This window comes from Drosophila mauritiana, chromosome X (assembly GCF_004382145.1).
Source record: "Drosophila mauritiana strain mau12 chromosome X, ASM438214v1, whole genome shotgun sequence".
Lineage (NCBI taxonomy): Eukaryota > Metazoa > Arthropoda > Insecta > Diptera > Drosophilidae > Drosophila > Drosophila mauritiana.
Window position 1 is genome coordinate 1,844,097 of NC_046672.1, and position 27,049 is coordinate 1,871,145.

The window sequence follows — 27,049 nt, forward strand, 5'->3', positions numbered from 1 at the left end:
TTCCGACATCTAGCTAGTGCTGACCTAAAATGTCTAAAAAGGCATCACTAGTGAAACCAATTCTTCCGAGGAAATGCAACTAAAAACAAAACCAAACTACTGCTCGCTCAGTTAATTTAATACCATAGTACACGCAAACTTACAAAATTAGCCAATGGCGATTGTATCGTCGGCCCGCGAGTCGCTCTCCCACGCGATGAACAACCGCTTCTTACCCAACCTGGAGTACTTGCTGCAGGGATCTATCCTGGACTCCGCCGTGGAACACTTAATGCACAGGTTGGAGACCCAGTGTCAGATTTGAATCGTTTGCACCCGCCTAACAGCCTAACCGCCTACCCACCATCAGACTAAAGGGACTCTGCGACAATGTGGACACCTCGCCGGAGCCGTTTCACGACCTGGAAGTGTGTATGAGCCTCCGCCAGCCCAATGCCAACCAGCCGCTGCTTCTTCGCGTGCGTCGAGCCCTTGGTCGCGATGCCCCCTTTCAGATGCGCTACCTAGGAAACCCCGAGGTGGATCAGCGCCGGCCCACATTGGTACGCAGCTGCATGGACTGCGCCTGCACCAATGGCATCTTGGAATTCCTCACGGAAATGGGTTTCCGCCTGGAGTTCGAGTACATAGCAAAGGGTTGGAATCATTAAATATATTACGCTTGGTTTGCCAAAATGGATAGTGACAAATGGACTTATTTCAGGCTATATGTTCCGCAAGGGGCGCATGAAAATTACCGTCTCCAAGCTCATTAAGATTGTGCCCGGCAAGCAGCAGGACATGGCCAACGAGCCAATATCACAAAGCTACATAGTGGAACTCTCTGTGGTGGCGCCCACGGGGCAGGAGAATGTCGGCGAGGAAATGCGCGTGTTTGCCGAGCAGCTAAAGCCACTCGTGCAGCTCGAGAAGATCGACTACAAGCGACTGGGCGGCATGCCGTAGTTTATAATAAAAGTGCACATCGTATTTATCCAACAGTTATTTAATTGCTTAAATTTAAGAAAATAGACAAATTTACAGAAAAGAACCGAGAGGGAATGATGACACTGCCAGAGTGAAAAATATCTCAAATTCAACCTTACATACCACATGAGCACGACAACAACGGACTTTCCCAAAGCAGTGATAAAGCAGCTGCGGGCTGGTTAATCCTTAAAGGCCTCGTTAAGAGCCGCCAGATTGCGATCGCTCACATGACTCTGGAGATCGCTGCGGCCCATCAGCGAAATGACCATCTTCAGCGTACTCCAAATGGACTCGGACATCTGGTTCTGCCCTCTAAAGGTAGCAGCCATCGCCGCATTGGGCAGCTCTCGGGCGGCGTTAGTGTGAGCCTGCATGGTAAGCGCTGTGAGTAGGTGCTCCACAGCTTCCTTGTATGCCTTAAGGTTCATGCAACATACGCCCACGTTGTAGCGCACACGGATGAAGCCCGGTTGGAGCTGCAGCGCCTGCTGATAAGCCTCCACCGCCTCCACGGAGCGCGAGCCGTTGGCCAAACTGGCGCCCAATCGGTTCCATGTCTTGGCATTTTGGGGATCCACCTGCAGAGCGGAATGGTAGCAGTCCACCGCCTTGTCGAACTCCCCAGACAGATTGTAGAGCACGCCGAGGGCATCCTGGACTTCGGCATCCACCTCCGACGGGTGCTGCCGAACGGCCTCCAAGTAGATCTGCTGCAGATCGCGCAGCTTACTCGGACCAATCAGCGACGAAGCCAACGAAGTGCCCTCGGCCTGCAGCTCCGGATGGGCTGCGACCAGGTGCTGATACTTGGGATGCACTGCCAGCCAGTTGCACAGCATGCGCACGGCGTTGTTCTGTAGGCCTTCGTTGGTGTAGCACGCGGCCAGGGCCATCAGGACCTGTTGGTTGTCCGGTTGCAAGTCGTAGGCCCGCTTCAGTGCCGCAATGGCCTGCGGATCCATTTCGTTCTCTGTCTGCGAAGTGCCTAGCAACTGCCAAACCTCAGCGCGATCCGGTTGCTTTTTGGCCGCCACCTCAAAACATAGAACTGCGCTGGGTATATCCCCCTTGGCCAGGTACTCCTTACCCTTTTCAAACGGGTTCTCCACATCAGACATGGGGTTGCCCTCGGCGAACTCGTACTCCTTGTAAGCGTCCATGTTGTCGTTGTACTCCGACAGCCACGGATGCTCGTTTTCGTCGGCCAGCTTCTGCCACTCATCCTGCAGCCGCTCCCAGAACTTTTCGTTAAAGTTGGCGGCGGTTTGCTCTTTTTGTTCGGTGCTGCGCTGGTAGTCGCTGATCCAGTCGTCCAGCGATTCCCCCTGTGCCGCCTGTGGCAGATTATCTGTGATGATAGTTTCCATGGCGGAGTCAAAGAAGGGGTCCTGCTGCTGTCCTGCCGCAATGGGCATCAAAGGCTGACGCAATGGCGGCAGGGACCGAAAGTTCTGGCTACTGATCAGGGGCTCGTCGAAGAACTCCTGGGCATGCTGCAGGTCCTGCTGCTGCGCCTGCATGTGAATCATCTTGTTGGGCAGGGCGGTTGCCAGTCCACGGGCAAAGTCCTGTCCCCACTGCTCCGCCTGCTGAGAGTGCATCTGCTGCTGCGGATTCCCATGAATATTTATGTCCCGCATCTCCTGGAGCAGAGTGTCCATCTGAAATGACTGCGGTGGGGCGGTGACCTGTCCCAGGAACTCATTGATCAACTGCTCCTCGGGACGAGCAGCGCGCTCGAAGTGCCGCTGCACATAGCCCTCATCCTTGTGGGCAACATCGCGGGTGAACTGTCCGCCCAGCTGCATGAGAGGATTAACTCCGCCGCAGTCGCCCTCGACCAACGGGCGGAAAGACATGGTGTTCGAAGTGGAGATGCTACGTAACTGGGGCAACCAACGATAAGAAAAGGGGCCAAATCAGGTCCAAAACAAAAGTCCAAATGTCACAAAGATTACCTGTTTATCGGTCGTTATCGAAGCTATCGGCTTTACGACAGTGTTGCACAGCGCTCTAATAATAATAGAATATATCGCCGCGCGAAATCCTATCCTCCAGAGAATTGGTTTCGAACGCCAAATCTCCGACTGCACCATGGACTACGACCTTTTCCAGTCGGATGACGAGGAAATCCTGGCTACCTTCATACAGGCGACACAGAAGCATGAAACCCTGAGCGCGAAAATGGACGTGGACGATAGCGAAGAGGAGAACCTGGACGACGGTCTACACTTCCTGCCCGAGTTCAACTGCAGTGGCCGGGACACTCTGAAGAGCCAACTGTGCGAGGGAGGCTTTCTGGGGAATGGCTACGCCCAATTGGATCCGCCACGTTCTCGCCTGGATGATCTTTGTTTTGACTTTGCCCCGGCTCAATTGGCGGTTGGCGCGGTAAGAAACTACCTGTACGGCGAGGCCTGGTGAGTTTAGAGATTCCCTGGCAACTGACAACAAGTACAACTCTCCCATTATCAGCAAGAATGTGCAGAAGCTGTTAACCGTCGTGACGGGCCAGCAACAACTGCAAGCCACGGCCGCCTTTATGAACTCCGGTTGGTATAGAGTACGCCAGCAGGTCACACACTTCTACCATCTGATGCTGCGCCTGCGAGGCAATGAGCTGCTGCCTTCACATTTTCTTGATGGGCTTCGACACTTGATCAACGATCAGCTGGATGCGGATGCTTGGAAGGTTTTGTATTTTGCGGAGCACAACAAGGGAAACGACTGCCAGGCGCCGGCGTATCACCTGTATCACGGCGTACTGGAGTGGCGTTTTCTGGACCTGCATATACTTTACGCCTCTGGAAAGGATCAAATCTTCCTAGGGCAGCTGGAGCGCACACTCGACGATCTAATCGTTTGTGCTGGACATCACTACCGCAGCAAACATCGCCCGGAGCTCATTCATTCCTCGCCGTTCATGTGTCGCTGCAACAAGGAGCTGTGGCTGCTGCTGAAACGTCTTATTCCCAAATGGCTGGGAGAACGGGAGCTGGACTTTTGGACTCTATTCCAAAAGGCCATGCAGAGGCACAAGTCACTCCACTTCCAGGGTGAGTGCCGAAAGTAGCTAGATCGTGCGGCTTCCTCTTATATTGGTTTTTCTTCTCGAGGTGAGAGCAATGCAATTTCCCTGGCATACCACGAACTGTATTCCTGGCTGAGGCTGGGACTGGCTCGCTTGGACGAATACAACAGTGAAGGTCGGTACCAGCCGGATCACTCGCCGCTCACTGCGGCACCAGAAAGCTTCCAAACCGCCAGTCTGCTTAAGCAATTTCTGGCAAACCAGCCGGACGAACAACAACGGCGGGTCTATCTAATTCAACTCTCTCCCCTTCAACTGCAGCTGGGCCAGCCGGATACTGATGTCCTGTGCCAGCTGTGGGAGTACTTTCACCGGTCTCTCAACTGCAATTTTAGTGTGGGAACTGAGCTAGATCAGCTGCCGCTTACCTGCTCCAATGGGGCGGCCTACGTCGATCGCTACAGCAAACTGCTGTCTAAGTCGCATATAGAGGATTTGAATCTGAGCAGTTTCACCATGTACGCGTGGATGCTGGGCAAAACCTTGAAGCTTTTGCCATCGCAGGGCAGAAGCAACCAACGTCAGAAACTACTCGGCCGCATATTCAGCAAGTTTAGTGCCGCGAAACTTTTGGCTCTGAATGAGCCTGGTATTCACCATGTGATCGAGCTGTTTCTGTGCCTCCTGCTCTGCCACGAAGATCTCGGCGAGTTGGCACCCAAGCTGCGCGAAATGCTGCTCTGTCTGGCCCTGGAAAAGCTGCCTCCGGTGCGGAGGATTCTCGTGGCCAAGGGCCACATGGCCCTTCTGCTCCTCCATGCCCAGCACCGCCTATCCATGGATGACTATGTGAGCAAGCTGCTCAACCAGTTGGCCACCATTCGCAATGATGCAGAGGTGGGCGCCATTTATGTGGGCAGCCTTCAAGCCATTTTCAATCTGGCGGATGACTTCAACCGCGGCGAGCAGCAGCTTCTCGGGCCCTGGCTTGCACATTACGTCGAAAAGTGTGGGCAGGCATCGCAGGATCGGCTATGGCAGACGCTTCACTATTTAATCCTCCGTCTCAGCGAGCGGAGAGCTGTGGCAGGCAATGCGAGTGGCATCAAGGAGGCACTTCAACAGCACATAATGCCACTGCTGAGGACCCAATACGTTAGTAGCCATAGCTCATGGCTTCCAAAGCTAGCGGCCGACTTCATCGCCCTGGAGAAGAATGGGGACAAACTGCTACTGGGCTTCCTGCAGGGACCAGAACCCATTAATATGGCTGCTTCTGCTCAGTTGATGCTCCAGGTGTTGGAAGACGGAGGGCGACCTGCCAGCTCCACCATTATCCAGGTCTGGGTGAAGTCTCTGGTCCTCCTAAACGCACAACACGAGTCTGTATTAGCGTTAACGCCCCATGTCACACAGCTAGAGGAGTTCCGACACCTGGCCATTGATCCCGCCTCTTTGAAGGGCGGGCGAGAGCCGCTCTGCGCCTTCTTTGGAGCTCTGGGAAGGCGTGCCCAGCAAGAGGAGGCTGCTGCCCACGTCCGTATGCAGTTGAGCCACAAACTGCATGCCTATGTAAATCATTTCGAGCTGTGGCTACCACCGGATCGAAGCCGATCGGAACTGTGTTCCCGGTTCTACAGCTTTCTAGCCATTGTCATCTATAATTGTTCCACTCTAGCGTACGTGCGATCCAAGCCGAGCTGCTTCTTCCACCTGGCCATGGTGCGGTTCCTGCTCACCACGCAGTTGCAGGCGGGAGTGCCGCCCGAAGGTCGCCTTCCGCAAGTGGTTCACAAGATTTTCCCAGTTTTGCTGCAAGGCATTGGTCGACTGCCTTACCGCACGGACGCATACGTGGCCAAGACCTTGGAGCAACTAGTTCAGCACTGGACTCCGCACTTTAGCTTCTCATCCAACGCCAAGCTGGTGGCTCGTCCATATGCCACCCTCCTTCAGGCGGATATAGATGGAGAGCTGGCGCAGTTTGTGCTTCAGCTCCTGGTTACCCAGTTTTTGGTGGTCCAGCGGCGGAGGGCAGGACAGCATGCGGGCTTGGTGATCACTATCATGCAGCAACTGATAGAGAGCACGGGCAAGGAGCAGGAAGAACAGCTGCTAACCCTTTTGCGCGGCGTGCACATCCCGCTGCTGGAACACGTAATGTTCGTGGACGAAGTGGACCTCAGTCGCAACCAAGTGCTTGGACTTTATAAAGTGCTTGTATCACACGATGCCTACAAGCGATCACAGACGGTCAGGGATATGTGCTCCAATCACTTGCGATCCCTCGCCGAAAAGCACCTGGCCCACTGCACCTACTTTTACTTCCAGATGCTGATCAGCCTGGCAGAGCTGGCGCCGGATCTAGTAGCTCCAATCATAACCTTTATAAGGGAGCAGGCAGAGCAGGTGGAGATAAAACGCGGCGCTGGAGAGGATGTGGGCATACGCAAGTGCTTGCAGCGACTCCAAAAGGTCTTGAGCAGGGTTTAGGCTCCACATGGCTTCATTTGTACATATAGGCTTCTCAATAATATGTTAGGCATTTTATAAAATCTTTATTATTTCAGTCGGAAGATTCAGTGATTCCTCCTTTAGTTCGTTACGGTGCGGCAAAATGTACACGGTGGTTTACACAGTCTCGCGATCTGTGCTCAAGGTCTTAGTTGAGGTATTGGAAATAAATACATTACGATTGCTTCTCCTTCGGGCAGTTCTATAAACTGACGGCTAAACCACGTTTTTGACGTCGCGCGGTATACGATTGGTAAGCAGCTCGGCGGGCATAAAGCCGGAGTCGCCCAGGTACTTGATGGACACGTTGCCGGACGGACTGATGGTCAGCCAGGTGATGGAAGCGTGGTTAATGTTGATCCGGAGCCAACCCTCGGCGGGGAACTGCAGGGCTCGGCAGACAAAGTAGCGGATCACGTTGCCATGTCCCACGATCAGGGTATAGCTCTCCTTTTCTTGGTCGGGATAGGCGCGGTGGAAGTATCGGCGAAAGCCGGCTTCTATGCGCGATCCGTCGCGGAGGAACTGCTGCAGTAAAATGAAAGCCGAAAATCATGTGGAATACGCACTGGGATGACCCTTGGCTTGACTTACAGATGCCTCTGGCTTCCAGTGGCCCACTGGCGGCTGGGGCGGAATAGGCGCTCCTTCACGCAGGAAGGCACAGTTCACCACTTTCTCTTTTTCGAAATTGATCTGCTTGAGTATAATATCGGATGTCTCCTGGGCCCGCAGCATTGTGGAGGCTACTACCTTGTCCCACTTGATGCCCAGCTCGCAGAGCCGTTTTCCTGTAAACTCTGCCTGCTTGCGGCCGCGCTCCGTGAGATGATGCGTGTCATCCGAGTCGCCCACGTCTAGATACTCGCCATGCCGCACTAGGATAATGTGGCGCGCCTTCTTGGCCTTCGCCTTCTCCAGCTCCGCGTTGTAGCGGTTCTCCTCCTCCGGCTGGCTGTTTCGCAGTGGACGCACGAGGGCCCGTGGCTCCCGGCAGTCCCAGTTGGTGTCCCAAAGGGCCCACGGATCCACCGGCTTATCACTGTGCGTCCACGAGTTCTGCACGGCCGTCTGCGGATCCCGCAGCCGCTGTAGGTAGTAAGCCGCTAGTCCGGCTCCTGTGCCGCACGCGAAGCTAGTTAACTTTCGCATCTTTAAGTTTAGTTTTATTCCGCTGAATAAGTGCGGTATTTAAATACTGCGCTTTGGTATTTGGCAGACTAGGTTAACAGGTATATAAATACCACGCAAGACCATTTAGAATTCAACTATCGAAAAGTTACCAAGATGAATAAAAACACGGAATACATTTACACAATTATTGTATACCAAGACAATTAAGGATCCACAATCAATTGTTTCGTTAAATATTCCGTATGTGTTTTTTAAAGAAATACCGTGCAAATACTGAATACTAAAAAGTACCAGCGCTGGCACTCCTTAATAACAATCGGGGTGACGCGATATGGCAACGCTGTAGTGTGAAAAATTGCAATTTTTTTCATTTCACACACATAGACGCGACACATACGCCAGCATCGGAACGAAGGACGAAAAAAGCCGCAGAAAAACGCCTATCAAAGCTGAGGGTTATTAAAGGGGTTATCTAAAAGATATCTCCAGGAAAAGCCGCCAACAGGAGTCACAGCGTCGACATTCCATCGGTGCAGCAAGAAGCAGAGGCGGGGGCAATAAGAAGCGGAAGAAGAAGAAGAAGCCGATTCGACGTTTATCAATTATGAATTTCCTGGGATTCGGCCAGTCAGCGGACATTGAGATAGTCTTTGATGGAGCTGAGCACAAGACGGCAGAGGTTAAAGGGGAGGACGGCAAAGTGGAGAAGATGCTGCTATTCTACGACGGGGAGACGGTATCCGGCAAGGTGCGTCGTGGTCAGCATCGGGGGGAGTTCCCCCAAGCATAACCAGAGATAAACTCATATCCACCCACTTTTCATCCAGGTGAACGTGACCCTCAAGAAGCCGGGCAGCAAGCTGGAGCACCAGGGCATTAAGATCGAATTCATTGGACAGATCGAACTGTACTACGACCGGGGTAACCACCACGAATTCAAGTGTCTAGCAAAGGCCCTGGCCCGCCCGGGCGATCTCATCCAGAACAACAGCTATCCGTTCGATTTCCCCAAAGTGGAGAAGCAATTTGAGGTGTACGCCGGCTCGAACGTGCGGTTGCGGTACTTCCTGCGCGCAACCATAGTCAGGCGGATCAGCGACATAACCAAGGAGGTCGACATCGCCGTGCACACACTGTGCAGCTACCCGGAGATGAACAATCCCATCAAGATGGAGGTAGGCATCGAAGACTGCCTGCACATCGAGTTCGAGTATAACAAAAGCAAGTACCACCTACGGGACACGATTATCGGCAAGATCTACTTCCTGTTGGTGCGCATCAAGATCAAGCACATGGAGATCGCGATCATCAAGAAGGAGAGCACGGGCACAGGCCCCACCATGTTTAACGAGAACGAAACGATTGCCAAGTACGAGATCATGGACGGAGCGCCCGTCAAAGGCGAAAGCATACCCATCCGGGTCTTTCTTGCTGGCTACAATCTCACGCCGACCATGCGGGACATTAACAAGAAGTTCTCGGTCAAATATTTCCTCAACCTTGTGCTGATGGACACCGAGGACCGGCGCTACTTCAAGCAACAGGAGATCACGCTGTGGCGCAAGGCAGACAAACCGCGATACCATGGCGCTCAGCAGCACCAGCAACAGCAGCACCAACACGTTCCCCTGCACGCTCCGCCGCACCTGGTTAGCGGTCCAGCTGCGCCCACAGTGGCTCACTCGCTGATCAGCTCGAGCACAGACAGCGGAGAGGTGGGAGGAGCCCCGACAGCGCCTGGCACTGCAGGATCTGAGTCCAAGATGGGTCTGTTTACCAGGGAGAGCCCGAACCAGGAGTTCAGCCAACAGCAAATGGATTCTCCGCCGCTGACGCCCACGCCGTCGACAGCATCCGTTGCAGTTCCAGTCCCCACAGCGGCGTCATCTGTTTCAGAACCAGCTCCCGAGCGGGGCATAGGCGATGGAGCCGCAGCGGCCACCACAAGTGCCTCGCCCGTTGCTATGCTCTCCAGTTCGCCACCGCCATTGCTGCCAGTATCGCCGCTCTCCCGATCCGAAACCGAAGCGTCGGAGCAAGTGCAGCCGGAGGATGATGACATCGATGCAATTACCCCCAATGCGAAAAAGACCGGAGCAACGCCGTTGTCCACTGATTGAGTGGGAAGCTGGAGAGGATTTCCATCTTCAGGGGGATAAGTAGTAACAGCCAGAGCTAGGGCAACAACAGAAGGCGGAACTATTACGCATATATTCGTATTCGTATACAGCAGCAGGAAGGCAGTGCAGCAGCAACAGCAGCAACAAATATGCATATATCTATTTTTTTAAAGTTAATTTAAAATTGTTACAAATGTTTTATTGAGGTTATGCGCATCATTTACCAAAAGCAGGCAAATCGCAAATGATAGTAACGAAAAAACAAAACGAAACTTAGGACAAATGAGAAGAGGCAACCTCGTAGCTACAACCAATCTCTAGGCGTTTCCATTGGTATTATTGCTATAACAAGTCGAGAAGCTGTCGAGGGGAGTGCGACTCGGACACGAAAGCAAACCCTAATCCCCTGCGCCCCAAAACTAGTTAAACTCCCTAGTATTCCGATGACCATTCCCTATCCTTGTGGCGTTTGGAAAATATGATTTTTCAGTGTGAAAAATGTTGAAATTGCTTTCTAAAAGTGAGACCCCTGAATTGAAATTAAAGTGTGCATTAAACTAATCCAACTCCAATACAGATGAAGATGAAGCAGCAAAAAGCAGACAAAACATCCATTAAATAATAAAGTTTTAGTCTATAGCGTACTAACGAATTGATGCTGGGAACGGAAGTGGAAACGACGAAACGTGTTACATGCCTTGCATATGTACATAACAGTTCATATACATAACATACAAGAATTATTGATATATATACTTAGACACGCAATTTAACAAATAAAAGCGATATGAGCGCCAAACACGAAGAGAACGTTGAGTGAATCAAGTGGAAACTTTGCCAAGCACACTGCCTTTCAGATCGATTGGTGTGAGTGCCTAGTCCACCATTTCTATCCACTGGGATAATGATTTTGAGCTGGCACACCAATAGCAAGCTGGCAGTCAGTTCTCACGGAGTAACTCGGATGTAAATATAACTAATCGGGTGACGAAACGACTCTTCTTGTCCAGCAGGCATTATATAATTTCCATAACATCTAGATTTATTTAACAAGTAACGCCGGCTTAGAAGCTGTGACGACGGCTAGTCCCAGGCCTCCTTGATCTTCAGCTGGTTCAGCCGCTCCTCGATGGTAACGTGTGGCTTCATCTTGCGCAGTGTCTGCTCGTCCGTCCACCTGGCAACCAGCTTGTCGCGCTTCTGCAGCTCCTTGGCGTGACCGAATGACTGCTCCTGCAGGCGGGAAGTGTGGCATTAGGTGGGGCAATCCGCGTACAGCGAGCAGGACTTACCAGGGTGAGATACGGGTGTCGAAGGAGTAGCATTACCTGCTCCTGGCGCTCGTACTCGCGGGTGAGGGTGTCCATTGCTCGCTGGCTGACCGGCTTCACCAGGCGCCGCTTGCCCCGGAATATGTGACCGGGCACAGTCTTCTTGAACAAATTGATTAGCGTCAGGTGCATTTTGTTGCTCAAGTCCAAGTAGAAACTACTTCAATCCGCGAACTGTTTATTTTATAATAAATTATTATTTCTATTTGGCCCCGAATTCGGGTGTGACCAAGTTTCGTGAAAGGGAAAACTACATCGATTATTTTAGTAACTGGTCGATACTTCAAGACAAATCACGCTTTCGCTTATCGATAGGAAACTACCGCTTATTTCCGGTTAAACTTTATTTATAAGTTGTAATGCAATATCAATATTGGTACGTATTGTAACAACACCGCGCATTTCAACCCGATCACAACAACATGGAAGACGCCGTTGAGGCCCTTTTCATTAGCACGAGCAGCGAGGACAACACGACATGCAGCGTGCAGGATTTGCGGACAGGCACAGACCTGATGCGCTACAAGGGCGGTGGATGCGCCCAGCACCACAGCCTGAACATGATCCACCTGAACTACGTGATGGCGGCAAACTCGGCCAAGCCACTGCTCCACGTGTGGCCCATCAACAAGCAGGAGCAGATGGCCGGACTGCGGTTCGTGGTGCCCGGCAAGGTCAACGCATTGGCCCTGACGCCGGATGGAAACTTTTTGGTGGCCGGCATCCAGGAGAACATCTATCTATGGCACATGAGCTCCGGCCGTATGCTTAACACCCTGTCCAAACACTACCAGGCGATCACTTGCCTGCGCTTCACGGACAACGGTGAGCACTTCATCAGCGGCGGCAAGGACGGAGCTGTGCTTGTCTGGGATCTCACCTTCTCCGCCGCCCCACTGGACACGGGCGGGGGCAAGGATAGCACGGAGCCGTTGTACAGCTTTAACGATCACGGTCTGGCGGTCACTGATCTATACTCCGGCATCGGAGGCATCCGTTCCTATCTGTACACCGTGTCGCTGGATCGCTGCTGCAAGGTGTACGACCTGTGCGGGGGCGTCTTGCTGCTGAGTGTGGTGTTCCCAGTGGCCCTGCACAGCGTGATTGTCAGCAAGATGGAAACCAGGGTGTATGTTGGCTCCAGTGACGGCAAGGTGTTTGTCTTTCATATGGAAAACGCGCCGCGCATGAAGGTGAGTCCAGATTTCGTTTATCCACAGCTTTGCCAACTAATTCCTTTACTTACCCAGGAATACCACCTAGAGGAGGAAGAAATCCAGGCCTTTGTGGGCCACACATCCGGCAAGGCCATCACCTGCCTGGCTCTGAATATAAGCGCTACAACGCTGGTCTCCGGGGGCGAGGACAACCAGGTCTGCGTCTGGGACGTGGGCAGCAGGCAACTTATCAAGAGCTTGTCCCAAAAGGGCCCGGTAACCAACCTGCATATCCGCCTGCTCAGCCCAGCCATCTTTCTGCCGGAGCACAAGCAACCGCAGATGTTCGCCGACAGTCTAAAGCGGATGATTAGTCCGTGGGATGAGAATGACTGTATCGAGCTGTTCGATCCGGACTACTCCGGGGGACGCAAGACACCGGAGCTGGACTACACCCAAAGTCATCCGGGTACGGACGAGGAGATAATACTCAAACTTATAGCTTCCATGAGTTCGGGAAAGAATGAGGACGACGACGAAATTGAAGCGGAAACCAAAGCTACAAATGTCGAGCCCGCAGCAGAGGTCGTGGATTCCGAGGTCGAAGACGAAGAACCCGAAGACGAGCCAATGGAAACCACCACCAAGGAAGCGAAGTCCGAAAATTCGTATGCAGAATATAAGCCAGGCTCAGCACAGACAAGCGACGAAAGAGTACAAAAACTGCTGGCCGAGAATGCGTGCCTCAAGGCGCAGTCAAAGCGCATGTTCCAGATAGCTTTCAAGTATATTGCTAGCTCTGACACTGGCCAGGGTGAAATCGCAGAAAAGACTAAGCGCAAGAAAGCGCGCGAGACACAGTGAACCTTAAGTTTGCCTTCAATTACGTTTACTTAGGATTTAGAAAAAAATACATGATAATATAAAGAAACAGCACTGATTGTGCCTAAAAACAATTTGGGTGAACAAAACAATAACTGCTCGTAGAGGGATCTACTTGGGTGCGACTTCGCTGCCCGCCTGCCCGTCCATGTTGTCGTCTCCCGATTCGGGAGCGTTGTCATTTTCCTCGGCAAGCAGGCGACGGATCTCTCGGTTGGAGTTCAACAGCTCCCGTAGTTGGGACATAATATCGTCTGTGCGCTGCTCCACGGCGTCCAGGGCACAGCTGAGAGCGTCCAGACTGTTGTTCACGTCCTCCATCTCTGCAGGGGTCATTCCATTAGAGCCAATCCCGAGCAGAAACGGGGCGCTGCCGAAACTCACCTTGTAGGTCTGCCTCCTGGACATTGGTGTTGCCAGAGTCGCCGGACGACGAGGGATCATGATTGTTTTTGGGTGACATTTTCCCTGGAATTTTCCCCGCAGTTTTCCCGTTTGTTTTTTCCAGTTGGATTTATTGTCACGGGATAGCTATAAACGATAGAGATGGTTGGAAGATGGCGATAGCTCTCAGTTCCAATTCGATATAAAAAAAATTTCTTAGCAGAATATAATAGGGGAATTCAGTACATACGTTTTCCGTTTACGTTTTTGTGGATACACAAAAAAAAAAAAAAAACCAGGCGAACATAATCCACTGCAAGTGTCCGAACATAAGTTTTTACTTAGCTTTTAGGTATGTGCCCGTGCCTCGTTTTATTTTCACGTACCAATGCGAATATATGGGATATTTTGGTTTTTTCGCACATTTCGTGCCTAATTCGTGTCACGAACAAAGAAACAACTGGTTTACGTATCTCTAGGCGTTGCCTAGACTCAATCTAACGGTTCTTTCCCGTAGTGCTCAATGCTGATTGGCCAGAGTTGACCCCTTCTGATAATGAACAGCTTTTTGATTTCTCTGAGCGATCAGCTGTCGTACTCCTGCGTTTTCTGTTCGCCTGGTGTCTGCAGTCGGTAATCTTGCCCATTTTGCCCAAAATAATTTTGCAGCCATCGAATTCCGACAGCAGATTTCTCGTTGCAATCATCAGGCGAGCATAATCAACAGTAACAGTAACAGATTTCTCTGAGCGATCAGCTGTCGTACTCCTGCGTTTTCTGTTCGCCTGGTGTCTGCAGTCGGTAATCTTGCCAATTTTGCCCAAAATAATTTTGCAGCCATCGAATTCCGACAGCAGATTTCTCGTTGCAATCATCAGGCGAGCATAATCAACAGTAACAGTAACAGATTTCTCTGAGCGATCAGCTGTCGTACTCCTGCGTTTTCTGTTCGCCTGGTGTCTGCAGTCGGTAATCTTGCCCATTTTGCCCAAAATAATTTTGCAGCCATCGAATTCCGACAGCAGATTTCTCGTTGCAATCATCAGGCGAGCATAATCAACAGTAACAGTAACAGATTTCTCTGAGCGATCAGCTGTCGTACTCCTGCGTTTTCTGTTCGCCTGGTGTCTGCAGTCGGTAATCTTGCCCATTTTGCCCAAAATAATTTTGCAGCCATCGAATTCCGACAGCAGATTTCTCGTTGCAATCATCAGGCGAGCATAATCAACAGTAACAGTAACAGATTTCTCTGAGCGATCAGCTGTCGTACTCCTGCGTTTTCTGTTCGCCTGGTGTCTGCAGTCGGTAATCTTGCCCATTTTGCCCAAAATAATTTTGCAGCCATCGAATTCCGACAGCAGATTTCTCGTTGCAATCATCAGGCGAGCATAATCAACAGTAACAGTAACAGATTTCTCTGAGCGATCAGCTGTCGTACTCCTGCGTTTTCTGTTCGCCTGGTGTCTGCAGTCGGTAATCTTGCCCATTTTGCCCAAAATAATTTTGCAGCCATCGAATTCCGACAGCAGATTTCTCGTTGCAATCATCAGGCGAGCATAATCAACAGTAACAGTAACAGATTTCTCTGAGCGATCAGCTGTCGTACTCCTGCGTTTTCTGTTCGCCTGGTGTCTGCAGTCGGTAATCTTGCCCATTTTGCCCAAAATAATTTTGCAGCCATCGAATTCCGACAGCAGATTTCTCGTTGCAATCATCAGGCGAGCATAATCAACAGTAACAGTAACAGATTTCTCTGAGCGATCAGCTGTCGTACTCCTGCGTTTTCTGTTCGCCTGGTGTCTGCAGTCGGTAATCTTGCCCATTTTGCCCAAAATAATTTTGCAGCCATCGAATTCCGACAGCAGATTTCTCGTTGCAATCATCAGGCGAGCATAATCAACAGTAACAGTAACAGATTTCTCTGAGCGATCAGCTGTCGTACTCCTGCGTTTTCTGTTCGCCTGGTGTCTGCAGTCGGTAATCTTGCCCATTTTGCCCAAAATAATTTTGCAGCCATCGAATTCCGACAGCAGATTTCTCGTTGCAATCATCAGGCGAGCATAATCAACAGTAACAGTAACAGATTACTCTGAGCGATCAGCTGTCGTACTCCTGCGTTTTCTGTTCGCCTGGTGTCTGCAGTCGGTAATCTTGCCCATTTTGCCCAAAATAATTTTGCAGCCATCGAATTCCGACAGCAGATTTCTCGTTGCAATCATCAGGCGAGCATAATCAACAGTAACAGTAACAGATTTCTCTGAGCGATCAGCTGTCGTACTCCTGCGTTTTCTGTTCGCCTGGTGTCTGCAGTCGGTAATCTTGCCCATTTTGCCCAAAATAATTTTGCAGCCATCGAATTCCGACAGCAGATTTCTCGTTGCAATCATCAGGCGAGCATAATCAACAGTAACAGTAACAGATTTCTCTGAGCGATCAGCTGTCGTACTCCTGCGTTTTCTGTTCGCCTGGTGTCTGCAGTCGGTAATCTTGCCCATTTTGCCCAAAATAATTTTGCAGCCATCGAATTCCGACAGCAGATTTCTCGTTGCAATCATCAGGCGAGCATAATCAACAGTAACAGTAACAGATTTCTCTGAGCGATCAGCTGTCGTACTCCTGCGTTTTCTGTTCGCCTGGTGTCTGCAGTCGGTAATCTTGCCCATTTTGCCCAAAATAATTTTGCAGCCATCGAATTCCGACAGCAGATTTCTCGTTGCAATCATCAGGCGAGCATAATCAACAGATTTCTCTGAGCGATCAGCTGTCGTACTCCTGCGTTTTCTGTTCGCCTGGTGTCTGCAGTCGGTAATCTTGCCCATTTTGCCCAAAATAATTTTGCAGCCATCGAATTCCGACAGCAGATTTCTCGTTGCAATCATCAGGCGAGCATAATCAACAGTAACAGTAACAGATTTCTCTGAGCGATCAGCTGTCGTACTCCTGCGTTTTCTGTTCGCCTGGTGTCTGCAGTCGGTAATCTTGCCCATTTTGCCCAAAATAATTTTGCAGCCATCGAATTCCGACAGCAGATTTCTCGTTGCAATCATCAGGCGAGCATAATCAACAGTAACAGTAACAGATTTCTCTGAGCGATCAGCTGTCGTACTCCTGCGTTTTCTGTTCGCCTGGTGTCTGCAGTCGGTAATCTTGCCCATTTTGCCCAAAATAATTCTGCAGCCATCGAATTCCGACAGCAGATTTCTCGTTGCAATCATCAGGCGAGCATAATCAACAGTAACAGTAACAGATTTCTCTGAGCGATCAGCTGTCGTACTCCTGCGTTTTCTGTTCGCCTGGTGTCTGCAGTCGGTAATCTTGCCCATTTTGCCCAAAATAATTTTGCAGCCATCGAATTCCGACAGCAGATTTCTCGTTGCAATCATCAGGCGAGCATAATCAACAGTAACAGTAACAGATTTCTCTGAGCGATCAGCTGTCGTACTCCTGCGTTTTCTGTTCGCCTGGTGTCTGCAGTCGGTAATCTTGCCCATTTTGCCCAAAATAATTTTGCAGCCATCGAATTCCGACAGCAGATTTCTCGTTGCAATCATCAGGCGAGCATAATCAACAGTAACAGTAACAGATTTCTCTGAGCGATCAGCTGTCGTACTCCTGCGTTTTCTGTTCGCCTGGTGTCTGCAGTCGGTAATCTTGCCCATTTTGCCCAAAATAATTTTGCAGCCATCGAATTCCGACAGCAGATTTCTCGTTGCAATCATCAGGCGAGCATAATCAACAGTAAGTGGCATAGTCTCTGTTTCAACATGGTTCTTAGAGATGTGCGTGTGTCTCGTTTTATTTTCACAACGCAAGCAAATTACTAGGGAGAGTGGTACAGGCGTGTCACGAACAGGGAAACAAGCGGTGTTCACATCTCTTCTACTACTCTTGCTTTGAGCTTTGATCTAACTGTTCATATTCACTGAGCTGCGTTCCTATTGGTTCAATGGCGACTGGAAACATGCAATATGCGACCATTTTGGAAAAAGCAACTGTTTATTGATTTTGTGGACATATATCAGCTGGCTACTGGCTACGGATTTTGGTTTCTGAACTCCAGAAATTCTGTTGAGAATCCCGTGCGAATGCCCGTAATATTTGCTGGCATCGATATTCAGGCTGTTGCCTAGCGTGACAGTCGGCCACACTGGACCTCACATAACATAACCGAAAAATGAACAAATGTTTTAGGTGCCAGCCCCGGATATCGCTTTTCCAGTTCAGCGTGAGTCCATGAGTGTGTTGCCCCATAGGATTCCGATTTTCAATGCCTATTTTACACAGCTACCACGATGCTATGCCGCAGTGCAACCAGGATGTCCACCGGCACAAGAAAAACCCGTCGTCGGTTTGCCACACAAGCCCGATCCCAAGACGGTGAAGTGTGACTATATAGGACCGCCGGACGCGCAATCAAACCTACGTCCGTACGTACGGCACTACGGCGATGAAGAGACGCGTCTGGCAAGGAGCCTGCGCCTTAAGCGGATCGAGGTGGAGGCATGGAACACGGACTTCTGGACCAAACACAATAAGCGCTTTTACGAGGTACAACCACGACCACTGTGCCATCTCTTTCTAGTCCGCTAATGCCGTCTCTTTCGAATTGGTTCGGTTCACAGGAAAAGGAAGACTTCATCCGCCTGCACAAGGAGAGCGGAACTAGCGAAGTGTCCGCGGACCAGATGAGCCACTTCTACAAAGCGTTCCTCGACAAGAATTGGCGCATCCACATCATGTACAACATCTCCTGGTACCTGAAGAACTTCGACATACTCACCCTGGCCGCCGCAGTCCAGCTCCAGAGGCTTCTGGCGCTGGCCAAGCGGAGATCTTAGGTGCAATATCTGTCGTCCCCATTTCGTATTTCCCAGTTTGCCGTTTGCCATAAATTGGAATAAAAGATCAAGTGCGTAAAATGGTGGCATAAAATTTACTTAGCTACTATTTAAGGGGATGAAAAATACACGTTGTTCGGAGTTAGTTAATGTACTTAAAAGTAATCGCAAACTATTTAAATAAAATAAAATAGAAGTAGGTGTTCATATCCTTATCAGTGTATATATTCAAAGAAGGTTGCGCACGATACACGCAGCGAAAGAAGGATCGCTCCCCATTTAAAGTGGCCGAATATTGAAAGATAACCGCTACAATTATGATAATAATAATAATGGTAAACAGAGGGGAAGGCACACACGCATAAAGTCAAGTTTTGGGTTGGCCATCGGGGCGGTCAGTTTCCTCGCGATAATTGCAATGGTGGTAGTGATGAATGTGGAGATGGTGCTAAAACAAATAAAATTAGGTGCTCCAGCGACTGTGTGAGGGGAGGGGGTCCGAAATACATTACAGGGGTGGTCGTGTCCTAGCAGTAACATTTATATTCTTTCTATGTAGAAACGATAGCAATTATTCAATTTAAACTATAAAGACACTCTCCACTCCCTCCACTTTTGCACTTAAGAGCGATATAAAGGATACGAATTGGCTACAGTGGGCACATATACAAAACTTACAAGGTCATATGCTCTCCACGAGCATATCTGCATATAGCTTATATATATATATATAATTGTATATATGTACACGAACTATAATGCTTAGCGAATCTAGCTACTTGATCAGATACAAGTCCTGTTCCTGTTCCTGTCTCTGCTCCTGTTCCTGTTCACTGGGAGCGACGTGCTCGCCGCCGCTTCTTGCGCTTCCTTTGGTCCTCCGTCAGAGGCTCCTCCCGACTCTAGTTCATCCACTTGCGGCAGTTGGGCGCTCCACAGGCGCACGGTATCTTGTGCGACTCGTCCTCAATGTCGAACTTGTAATCGTACGAGAGCTAAAGCGCAGAATTTAAGAGACATTGTAAGTTAAGCTATAGGCGTCTGTTTGCGGGACCTACCTCCTCGCCGCGATAGATCTTCCGCTTGGCGAATATTATGATCCGCACGTCGCGATCGACCTCCACTATCTCGGTAACACAGTTGGGATTGCACGAATGGTTGATGTAGCGCGCCAACCCGCCGCTTAGAGTGGCGTCCACCACACGGTCCTCATCCAGCCGGAACATGTAGATGCCACGGTTCTGGGGAATCAGAGATTAGTCAATGTTACAAGAAAGCATGGTCGCGAAACCCACCTTGGACTCGTACTGCTTCTCGCGTATCTCGGAGACCTCGGTGCGGATAACCTCGCCAATGTACTCGATTATCATGGTGTGCTTTTCAATGTCCCGAGCTGCATACAAGCCAAGACCCTGGATCTTAGACCTAGAGAATGAGAGCTTCAGTAATCAGTGGTTATTGACTAGGTCCTAATGTCTCACCTCGCCAAGTAGACGTTGTTGCGCCACTCCTGCTTCATCTTTTTGTACTGGGAGCTCTTCGAATGCACGAACTGCTTGCTGTAGGGGCAGGCCACCTCCCCGGCGATCGCAGCTGAGTTGGCCATCCGCTGCGTGCTGCAGCTGCCGGCCGTGCGTTGCGTATGCGGCTTCCTCCAGACGAGCAGCTGGCGTTGCTTGGGTTCCGTACGCGCAGCTCCAGACGGATTGATGGCTAGCGGGAACTCCAGAAGCGGGTTGCGACCGTACTTGAAGCGGTAGTCAGTGAGCGTCTCAATGCCCGGGAGGCTTTCCAGGATTCGCACAATGGCCGGTTCCGTTAGACCAAATAGGTCCTCACCACTGATGTGCTGGGGAAATAGCTGCAACCACTTGTGCACCTTACGCAGTCGCGTGATTGGCTGCAGGATCTGCTGCCAGACCGCCGAGGGCGAACTGCCCCGAAACTCGCGCTCCGGCTCCTTGTCGCCGGCGTCCTGCACCTGGATGCGAAACTCGGGCTTGCATCCGGCCTCCGCGATACTGCAAATGTATCGACACCTACGATTGGGTCGTCGCACGCACCAGTAGTAGCGACTCTATGGGGGTGGAGGAGGAGTGTGATTTAAGATTGCTTTTATGAACATGGCGGCCGACCGGCTGGTACTTGTACTTACCACCTTATAGCCAATGGGGTAGATGTAGTGGGGTGTGTGAAAGGCCTCCAGCTGATGCGGCAGCAACTGACCCACGTTCAGGAACGTCATGTTGCCCACACGGAGCAGGTTGCTCAGCTCTGAATAGTGCATGACGGTGGCCACCTGACGGTTTTCATCCCGATCGACGAAAACTCTCCGATGGACAACCAGGGAGCTCAGTTCATTCTCTGCCACAGAGCCTCCTACTCCGGCGCCAGTCGTGGCGCCTGCTCCTGCTCCCATCGTGATGCCGGCATGAGCATGACCATGAACGCTACAGTGCACGGACTTGTTCTTGTAAAAGACGCACTCCTCGCGAATGGCGCATGGCAGGTGGTACAGGCTGTTGCAGCGCGACTTGAAACACTTGATGGTGGCGCCTAGTTGGTGACATGCGCTACACGCCTGGTTCAGTCCCGCATGCAGAGCTGTCTGGAAGTTCATCAGCGCCCCAGACACCGTCTCGTACACGCCGTTTGACCACAGGGCGCAGTTAAGGTGAACCTGTATGCGAAAGGAAACATTAAGCTGCGATGTAATCAATCATTAGGGTTACAATTTTTACTTACCCATTTATCCACATCGAAGTTAAGCAGTCGCGAGGGTCCATCCGCCTGGCCGTCACCACGCTGATTGCAGAAGACGCACTGCCGCGTGTCCTCCAACTGCAGCCCACTGGTCTCCGTTTCCCACACAGTATTATTGACCGGTCCAGCTCCAGTTCCCGCAACAGCATTTCCGTCCAACTCCAGTCCGGATGACGCCGAGTCCGTGGTGAAGCAATCAGCACTGAAACACTTCACGATGCACTTGCGCTGTGCGGGAATATTTGTGGGGTTGCCCGGTACGCCCTGCGTTTTCTCATCCTCGTCCTCCGGTTCTTGTTTGACCACCATCTCCGCCGGGGCAGTTAAGCTGCCGCAGAAGCTGCCAGGCGAGTCTCCGTTTGATGATTTCACAGCAGAACCACCCGCTGGCTGAAGCAGCAGACTAGCCGCCTCCGCCTGGCCATCCTTTCCGTTCCACTTGAATCTCGCAAAGCAGGCGCGATCGCAAAAGTATACAAAAGGAGGGGGAACCGATTTTCTCGGCAGCATGTCCATCAGTTGGGCCAACCGGGGGAGTTGCTCTTCTAGGGCAGGAACACTGTGCCGAGGAACTCGCAGCCCAGTGGCGTGAACAACATTTCCGCAGCTGCGGCAGAGCTTTCGCCGCCCGTTGAGGATCTTCCTCAGATGACCGTGACTCACTTGACTCGGTGGTCGCTTGAAGTCGACGTGCTTTTCATCGTCCTGATTTATAAACTGGTCCTCCAACTTATTGCCAATCTTGTCCTCGATGATCTTGCAGGTAAGGGCGGGAGCCAGGTGCAGTAGATTGGCCAGATCCCGCAGCACGCCGGCTATGTTCTCCGAGGCCGAGGCGGGCAGTGCGAGTATCACATTCTGGTTCTTCTGCTGGTAGTTATTATTATTATTGCCCAGCGGTCCCATTCCCAGCTCCATCTGCTGTGTCTTGCGCAGCTCCTCGCCGCAGGATCGAAGCAGTGGAGACACGGGAAAGCGCATGGTCAGCGGATCCTCCGGCAGCGCGACCGGCGACATCCGTCCATGGCAACGGCTGTTTCCATTGAGCAGTATTAGACCCGGATAGCGGGTAAGTCGTGGAAGAGTCGCCCACGCAGCTACGCCCTCGCTCTCCACCAGGTCTACGGTCTCTAAATTGCAATCCTTGACGGCTCCAATGTGCCGCACCAGGCGTTCCCTAGGATTGCGCTCCATATGCGTGGAGAACTCCTGGTCATAAAAATCATTTTGGATGCTCGACATTGGTAGCATCTTTTCTGCCCCTGGAGACTCTGCTGGCGAGGGTGAACGGGTTCCCGCAGATCCACCAACCAGACCTCTACTTCCACCGAAGCGTTCGCTATCGTACAACGAGGGTATCCCCGGCAGATTCACTCGTCCATAGCGGCCGAGGACGGTGCCATCACAGTCCTCCAGACCTTCCAAATGCCTGCTCAGTGGCCAGCCTCGAGATCCGCCCTTGAGCTTACCGCCTCCAGCCGAAGAGGATCCGGCTGAAGCCGCAGAACTCATTGAGGCGGGCGAACCAGCTCCAGAAGTCTCGTTGCTCCCGATAAGAAAATGAAAGTTGCGATTCAGATGCGGCTCCAGAACTTGAAGCGGCTGCATTTGGCGGATGTGCGTCAGCAACTTCTCGGTAAATGCATCGTGATCCTCTTCTACCTTGGAGAACTTGCGCACTCGCTTCTTGAGCATGGGCGAGGAATTGGCTCCAGAACTGGCGCCCACTCCTCCCAGAGTAACCCCTTGTCCGGTACTGGTGATCACATGACCAGCCCCTGATGCCGCGCCTTGTATGTACTGGGTCCCCGGCGGCATTCCTGCCAGTTGGACCATTGCACCTGCTGGTAGTGGACCTGTTAGATCCTTAAGAGCTCCACCAGCTTGTCCGGCGTTCAGATTCGTGCGCCTCGGCTTCTGGACCTCACGTTTGCGGCGCTTCCTTTGGTCGCCAGCCTTGGTTTCCATGGTGGGCACGGGGATGGGGACTACACCCTGTCCAGTAACTGGAAGGGGAATCGTCGCATTTTGTTGTTGGTTCTGGTGCAGTTGCTGCTGCTGTGGATGAACGGCCATATGGAGCTGATGCTGTACTTGCAAATGCATTTGAGCGGGTATCTGTCCAGCGGCGTGTCCGGAGATTTGTCCAGACATCTGCCCAGACAGGTGTCCTTGCATAGTCGCCTGCATTTGCGCCTGCATCTGCACCTGGCCCTGGCTCTGGTTCTGTATGGGTTGTACCTCGTTCGGGACACCGGATTTCTTTACATAAGTGGCAATCGCTGAGATCAGCTGTACTTTGTCCGGAGTACCTTGTCCAGTCGGAGTTGTTGGTAGAGAGGTGCTTATGGGAATCTCTGCCTGTTGCTGGAGCTGCTTTTCGTCCAGTTGTGGGTGCATGGGGAGCTTGCGTTTTTGGGGCTCTCCAGGCTTGAAAGGTATCTTTGTGGTGGCTACACCCCCTTCTAAATGGTTATTGGTCCATTGCGCAGACACAAGGGAACCTCCGGAGTGAGGTGCAACTCCCGCTACAGTAGCTCCCTGTTCCGAATGAGGCGGCGGCTCCGCTTGCTCAGGCAGCGGTTCTTCGCCCTGCTCCATGGGTAGTGATATAGCAACCGCCTTGGGCTTCATCTGCAGTTCCTTTGGAGCCGCTTGCTTGGTGGATATGGATATGGTGACGTTCGATATAGGAGCAGTGGCCATTTCGTAAGGCGGAGGAGGTAGTAGTTCAGCCGGCTTTGAAGTGGCTTCCGTCACTAGTGTTTTAGCAGCAACGGGTCCTGAGATGAACGACGTCTCCTTAGACACAATCTGCACAGTCTGCTTGACTTGGTGGGGAGACGGTTGCAGCTGCTGCGGCTGGTGAAGTTGCTGCTGCTGCTGCGGAGGCGGTGGTGGTGGAGGCGCCTGGTTTTGGCTCTGATTCTGCATAATTGCTGCCGGCTGATCGGATTTCTGCTCCAGTTTTGCCTCCCCTCCCACTCCTGGTGTGGTAATTGCGACCGCAGTAACAGGTAGAGCCGTCGCTGAGGCGATGGCTACCTGTTGGCTGCTTCCTCCGCTGGCTACCGTTGTGGTGGTGGTGGACGTGGCCACAGATGCACTGCTACTACTACTACCTGCCGCCTGCGTGGCAGTGGGCACCGGAGGAATCACCGGACGTGCCAGTTGATCCTCCAAACTTCTGACCTTCCCCATGCTGGGCGCCCGTACATTGATAACCTTGCGGGCGGAAAGAGGTGCCGAAGCTGAGGCGGAACCAACGTGAGCCGACGTGATGCTTATCTGGTTGAGGCTATGACTGCTGCTGTTGTTTTGGAGCAGTTGCTTTAGAAGTGCATTATCCTCCGCTGCCGAGCGTTGGTTGTTCATAGGTGTGGTGCTCACTGCAGGATTGGGTGTGCTGGGATTCGAAGCAGTTGAGGTAGATGTGGCCATTTGAATTTGATTGGCAGACTGATTCTGCACCTGGTTAATAGGCGTCATTGTGGCATTGGCGTTCAAACGCTTCTCCGGCGTGCCGATCTCCTCAGCCCGCTCCTGCTCACTGGACGGAGTACCAATGCTATCCTTCACAACCGCCTCCTGTTTGACCAGTAGCTTTGCCTTAGATTCGCTGCCAACTTCCTCCAACTTGACCACGTCCGGGGCCAGACTAACGCTGAGTTTGGTGGGCGTATTGGCGGTCGTTAGCTTCAGCTGCATTGAAGCTCCCGAGGTAGCAGATCCGGAGGTTGCAGAAGATCCCGTCTTGTCTGCACTCGAATCCTGAATCAAAGCATGATGCATCTGCAGCGCCGCTTGACTGGCCAACGTGGTTGTGGTTATCATCTTCGGTTTTTGTTGGGCCATGGTTGTCTTGGACAGCACCAGGGATATGTTTTTGTTCTGAATGGAGATTATTGGTCGCGTCCCCATCATCGGACTGTTTATGCAGATGGTCCCCGCTGACACGGAAACGGTGGAGGTGGTGGCCAGATCTGAGGCATTCCCCGAAGCCATAGTAAACGTCACGGGTGTACCTGATCCACTGCCTACCGCGGAGATTGATTGGCTTTGAGCAGCCTGTGAATGCTGCTGCTGCTTAAAGATGTTAAAGCTGGGTGGACAATTGAGTGTATTCTTGTCGATTGGCTTAATCACCACGCTGTTGATGTTGGTGAACTCCTCCGGGCCTCCAGTCGATTCCTGGGACTTGCTCTTGTTAAGAATTTTTTGAAGGTTTTCGGAGTAGGCAGTAATCTTTCGGGGCGCTGGCGCATCATCTTCCGAATGAGCCGCAGCTCCCACAGTCGCAGAATCCTGAACCATTGCGTACGTTTGGCTGGGGTTGGTGGTGGTGATGGTCACAATGCTGCCTGTGGGCGGAGCCAGGCCTCCACCGCTGGTCACCTGCAGCTGCTGCTGCTGTTGGATCTGTTGTTGGTGCTGCTGAAGTTGCAGCATCTTCTTGCTTACCACCTTGGTGGCCACAATTTTGGTGTTCGCCGGCTTGATTTGTAGCCCCGAGAACGAGACAATGGTGCCGCTATTTTTTGGCCCGCGTTTGATAAGTTTGGTAAAGTTGTGATGTGCATGAGAATGGACGTGCGGGTGCACCTGCTGACCCCCGCTTTGCTGCGCAGCACTCATTACGGTAGTCACCTGACCGCCCGGCTGCAACAGTTGCTTGCTCTCTACAATCGTGGCTCCTCCGGCTGTGGCCGCCCCACTAGCGCTCATCAGGGGCTTGAGCAGCGGCACCGATATCGTCTTGTTGCCAATCGACACTTTCGCCGTGGTCTGCGTTACTTCCGACAGCTTCTTGGCGTTAACCACCAGCTGGGTTTTCATTTTGGGGTGCAGATTCACCCGGTTTAACAATGTTGTTGTGGGCGTTTGGCTGCCAGTGGCCGTGGTATTGAAGATGTTGTAGTTCGTGTGACCGGATTTCTGTGTGAGAATTGTAGTAGTGCCGGCTCCACTGGCTCCTGCCGTTCCGTTGTTAGCGTTTAAAATAATGGTGGAGGTAGTAGCTCCAATAGGCGTTCCTGCTGGGGTTCCCGTTCCGGTGGAGTTACCCACAGATGTAGCGCTATCCGCGCCGCTGGCTGGCATCAGTACGTAGTCGAGGTCTTCAGGTTTGCCGGAGTTTTCAGCATGATCCTGTCCCGAGCCACTGGGCTCGATGGAAATGACGGACGCGGTTGACGATGATGACGAAGCCGAAGAGGAGGCACCCTCCTTTTTGGTAAAGCTGGTAAAGGCTGTGTTTCGGTGTGGCAAAGAGTTAGATTGACTGTTCCTTGGAGTGCTGATTCTGTACTCACTCTGCTTGTCAGCGTCCTCCGCCTTAATGGCACCCATCTCAGTACCGGAGCCGAAGTTGCACACTATGATCTGCTGATCGCGGGCGTCCCAGACGCCGTCCGCCGTCTCGGCATCCTGCGGCTCCGACGCAGCTTTTACCTGCGCCTTAGCCTGCTGTCCACTCCGCTGGTAGAGGAGCTGCTGTGGCGCGGTGCTCGACGCTTTGGCGGGCAAACTGGGCGCTGGCGTTCCAGTTCCGAGAAGCAGCTCCGTCTTGGCCTTCTTGCGCGTGGGATCCTCCGCCGGAGTGGCGGTGTCGTCGCCGCTGCGCTTCTGCAGGCTGACCGCATTGAAGGCAGCGGCGGCCACGGATGCTACTCTTTCGGGTTTCGCCTTTTCGGCGGCACCAAGCGATGTTGTCACCTTCGGTATATTCATAACAAACACACAAGTGGAAACGCGGAACGCGGGATGCGATGCGCTGCGTTTCGTGGGACGGGAAGGGCGGCGGTCTAGCTAGCTAGGGCTCGCGCGGCCTGCTTTTTTTTTTACCGAGCGAAAACATGCACGATTTGTCAAAAAAATTTTATTTTCGTGTATGCAGAACAGTGTTACCAGACGGTAAAACGACCAT

General features: G+C 51.9%; 10 protein-coding genes across 12 annotated transcripts; 5 read left to right on the forward strand and 5 right to left on the reverse strand.

The window, feature by feature from the left end:
• The first annotated feature begins 22 nt into the window (after window positions 1-22).
• On the forward strand, window positions 23-984 carry LOC117146626 (mediator of RNA polymerase II transcription subunit 18). The gene is made up of 3 exons (XM_033312959.1): window positions 23-279; window positions 350-636; window positions 704-984. Exons 1-3 carry the CDS (start codon window positions 155-157, stop codon window positions 943-945), a joined length of 654 nt encoding a protein of 217 aa, XP_033168850.1. The 5' UTR covers window positions 23-154; the 3' UTR covers window positions 946-984.
• LOC117146621 (peroxisomal targeting signal 1 receptor) lies at window positions 968-3,083 on the reverse strand. Its single transcript, XM_033312953.1, has 2 exons — window positions 2,928-3,083; window positions 968-2,855 (listed from the first exon to the last, which is right to left on the reverse strand). The coding sequence occupies exons 1-2, from the start codon at window positions 3,063-3,065 to the stop codon at window positions 1,149-1,151; spliced, it is 1,845 nt and encodes a 614-aa protein (XP_033168844.1). The 5' UTR covers window positions 3,066-3,083; the 3' UTR covers window positions 968-1,148.
• On the forward strand, window positions 3,045-6,723 carry LOC117146620 (protein MMS22-like). The gene is made up of 3 exons (XM_033312952.1): window positions 3,045-3,389; window positions 3,445-4,025; window positions 4,086-6,723. Exons 1-3 carry the CDS (start codon window positions 3,064-3,066, stop codon window positions 6,491-6,493), a joined length of 3,315 nt encoding a protein of 1,104 aa, XP_033168843.1. The 5' UTR covers window positions 3,045-3,063; the 3' UTR covers window positions 6,494-6,723.
• LOC117146625 (serine/threonine-protein phosphatase Pgam5, mitochondrial) lies at window positions 6,539-7,706 on the reverse strand. 2 transcript variants are annotated; one of them, XM_033312958.1, is made up of 2 exons: window positions 7,109-7,706; window positions 6,539-7,039 (listed from the first exon to the last, which is right to left on the reverse strand). In XM_033312958.1, exons 1-2 carry the CDS (start codon window positions 7,664-7,666, stop codon window positions 6,731-6,733), a joined length of 867 nt encoding a protein of 288 aa, XP_033168849.1. In that variant the 5' UTR covers window positions 7,667-7,706; the 3' UTR covers window positions 6,539-6,730. The 2 variants fall into 2 exon arrangements, with proteins under 2 accessions (XP_033168849.1, XP_033168848.1); XM_033312957.1 differs by having other exon boundaries at window positions 6,539-7,042; window positions 7,109-7,705.
• Window positions 7,707-7,966: 260 nt separating this feature from the next.
• LOC117146624 (vacuolar protein sorting-associated protein 26) lies at window positions 7,967-10,573 on the forward strand. Its single transcript, XM_033312956.1, has 2 exons — window positions 7,967-8,396; window positions 8,476-10,573. Exons 1-2 carry the CDS (start codon window positions 8,253-8,255, stop codon window positions 9,766-9,768), a joined length of 1,437 nt encoding a protein of 478 aa, XP_033168847.1. The 5' UTR covers window positions 7,967-8,252; the 3' UTR covers window positions 9,769-10,573.
• Window positions 10,574-10,765: 192 nt separating this feature from the next.
• Window positions 10,766-11,344, reverse strand: LOC117146628. Its single transcript, XM_033312960.1, has 2 exons — window positions 11,061-11,344; window positions 10,766-11,001 (listed from the first exon to the last, which is right to left on the reverse strand). The coding sequence occupies exons 1-2, from the start codon at window positions 11,229-11,231 to the stop codon at window positions 10,852-10,854; spliced, it is 321 nt and encodes a 106-aa protein (XP_033168851.1). The 5' UTR covers window positions 11,232-11,344; the 3' UTR covers window positions 10,766-10,851.
• A 61-nt stretch (window positions 11,345-11,405) lies between these two features.
• LOC117146623 (WD repeat-containing protein 18) lies at window positions 11,406-13,209 on the forward strand. The gene is made up of 2 exons (XM_033312955.1): window positions 11,406-12,292; window positions 12,350-13,209. The coding sequence occupies exons 1-2, from the start codon at window positions 11,522-11,524 to the stop codon at window positions 13,118-13,120; spliced, it is 1,542 nt and encodes a 513-aa protein (XP_033168846.1). The 5' UTR covers window positions 11,406-11,521; the 3' UTR covers window positions 13,121-13,209.
• On the reverse strand, window positions 13,124-13,694 carry LOC117146630 (UPF0184 protein CG14818). Its single transcript, XM_033312962.1, has 2 exons — window positions 13,523-13,694; window positions 13,124-13,461 (listed from the first exon to the last, which is right to left on the reverse strand). The coding sequence occupies exons 1-2, from the start codon at window positions 13,599-13,601 to the stop codon at window positions 13,250-13,252; spliced, it is 291 nt and encodes a 96-aa protein (XP_033168853.1). The 5' UTR covers window positions 13,602-13,694; the 3' UTR covers window positions 13,124-13,249.
• Window positions 13,695-17,543: 3,849 nt separating this feature from the next.
• LOC117146994 (COA8 family protein CG14806, mitochondrial) lies at window positions 17,544-18,441 on the forward strand. The gene is made up of 3 exons (XM_033313671.1): window positions 17,544-17,747; window positions 17,807-18,070; window positions 18,145-18,441. The coding sequence occupies exons 1-3, from the start codon at window positions 17,697-17,699 to the stop codon at window positions 18,358-18,360; spliced, it is 531 nt and encodes a 176-aa protein (XP_033169562.1). The 5' UTR covers window positions 17,544-17,696; the 3' UTR covers window positions 18,361-18,441.
• Window positions 18,437-27,030, reverse strand: LOC117146990 (histone-lysine N-methyltransferase trr). Of its 2 annotated transcripts, XM_033313662.1 has the most exons (7): window positions 26,436-27,030; window positions 21,106-26,372; window positions 20,516-21,040; window positions 19,842-20,437; window positions 19,656-19,785; window positions 19,419-19,601; window positions 18,437-19,355 (listed from the first exon to the last, which is right to left on the reverse strand). In XM_033313662.1, exons 1-7 carry the CDS (start codon window positions 26,851-26,853, stop codon window positions 19,263-19,265), a joined length of 7,212 nt encoding a protein of 2,403 aa, XP_033169553.1. In that variant the 5' UTR covers window positions 26,854-27,030; the 3' UTR covers window positions 18,437-19,262. The 2 variants fall into 2 exon arrangements, with proteins under 2 accessions (XP_033169553.1, XP_033169552.1); XM_033313661.1 differs by having other exon boundaries at window positions 21,106-27,030.
• Window positions 27,031-27,049: the final 19 nt, after the last annotated feature.

Coding starts and splice junctions, on each gene's coding strand:
- LOC117146625 (XM_033312957.1), bottom strand. CDS start 7,666: ATGCGAAAGTTAACTAGCTTCGCGTGCGGCACAGGAGCCGGACTAGCG. Junction 7,043..7,108: donor ACTGGAAGCCAGAGGCATCT/GTAAGTCAAGCC, acceptor ATTTTACTGCAG/CAGTTCCTCCGCGACGGATC.
- LOC117146620 (XM_033312952.1), top strand. CDS start 3,064: ATGGACTACGACCTTTTCCAGTCGGATGACGAGGAAATCCTGGCTACC. Junction 3,390..3,444: donor TACCTGTACGGCGAGGCCTG/GTGAGTTTAGAG, acceptor TCCCATTATCAG/CAAGAATGTGCAGAAGCTGT. Junction 4,026..4,085: donor CAAGTCACTCCACTTCCAGG/GTGAGTGCCGAA, acceptor TTTCTTCTCGAG/GTGAGAGCAATGCAATTTCC.
- LOC117146628 (XM_033312960.1), bottom strand. CDS start 11,231: ATGCACCTGACGCTAATCAATTTGTTCAAGAAGACTGTGCCCGGTCAC. Junction 11,002..11,060: donor GACACCCGTATCTCACCCTG/GTAAGTCCTGCT, acceptor TCCCGCCTGCAG/GAGCAGTCATTCGGTCACGC.
- LOC117146624 (XM_033312956.1), top strand. CDS start 8,253: ATGAATTTCCTGGGATTCGGCCAGTCAGCGGACATTGAGATAGTCTTT. Junction 8,397..8,475: donor GGGAGACGGTATCCGGCAAG/GTGCGTCGTGGT, acceptor CTTTTCATCCAG/GTGAACGTGACCCTCAAGAA.
- LOC117146626 (XM_033312959.1), top strand. CDS start 155: ATGGCGATTGTATCGTCGGCCCGCGAGTCGCTCTCCCACGCGATGAAC. Junction 280..349: donor GTGGAACACTTAATGCACAG/GTTGGAGACCCA, acceptor ACCCACCATCAG/ACTAAAGGGACTCTGCGACA. Junction 637..703: donor GTTCGAGTACATAGCAAAGG/GTTGGAATCATT, acceptor GACTTATTTCAG/GCTATATGTTCCGCAAGGGG.
- LOC117146990 (XM_033313661.1), bottom strand. CDS start 26,853: ATGAATATACCGAAGGTGACAACATCGCTTGGTGCCGCCGAAAAGGCG. Junction 19,786..19,841: donor AACAACGTCTACTTGGCGAG/GTGAGACATTAG, acceptor CTCATTCTCTAG/GTCTAAGATCCAGGGTCTTG. Junction 19,356..19,418: donor AGATCTATCGCGGCGAGGAG/GTAGGTCCCGCA, acceptor TCTGCGCTTTAG/CTCTCGTACGATTACAAGTT.
- LOC117146630 (XM_033312962.1), bottom strand. CDS start 13,601: ATGTCACCCAAAAACAATCATGATCCCTCGTCGTCCGGCGACTCTGGC. Junction 13,462..13,522: donor CCAGGAGGCAGACCTACAAG/GTGAGTTTCGGC, acceptor TGACCCCTGCAG/AGATGGAGGACGTGAACAAC.
- LOC117146994 (XM_033313671.1), top strand. CDS start 17,697: ATGAACAAATGTTTTAGGTGCCAGCCCCGGATATCGCTTTTCCAGTTC. Junction 17,748..17,806: donor TATCGCTTTTCCAGTTCAGC/GTGAGTCCATGA, acceptor TATTTTACACAG/CTACCACGATGCTATGCCGC. Junction 18,071..18,144: donor ACAATAAGCGCTTTTACGAG/GTACAACCACGA, acceptor TTCGGTTCACAG/GAAAAGGAAGACTTCATCCG.
- LOC117146621 (XM_033312953.1), bottom strand. CDS start 3,065: ATGGTGCAGTCGGAGATTTGGCGTTCGAAACCAATTCTCTGGAGGATA. Junction 2,856..2,927: donor CGATAACGACCGATAAACAG/GTAATCTTTGTG, acceptor TGGTTGCCCCAG/TTACGTAGCATCTCCACTTC.
- LOC117146623 (XM_033312955.1), top strand. CDS start 11,522: ATGGAAGACGCCGTTGAGGCCCTTTTCATTAGCACGAGCAGCGAGGAC. Junction 12,293..12,349: donor AAAACGCGCCGCGCATGAAG/GTGAGTCCAGAT, acceptor TTACTTACCCAG/GAATACCACCTAGAGGAGGA.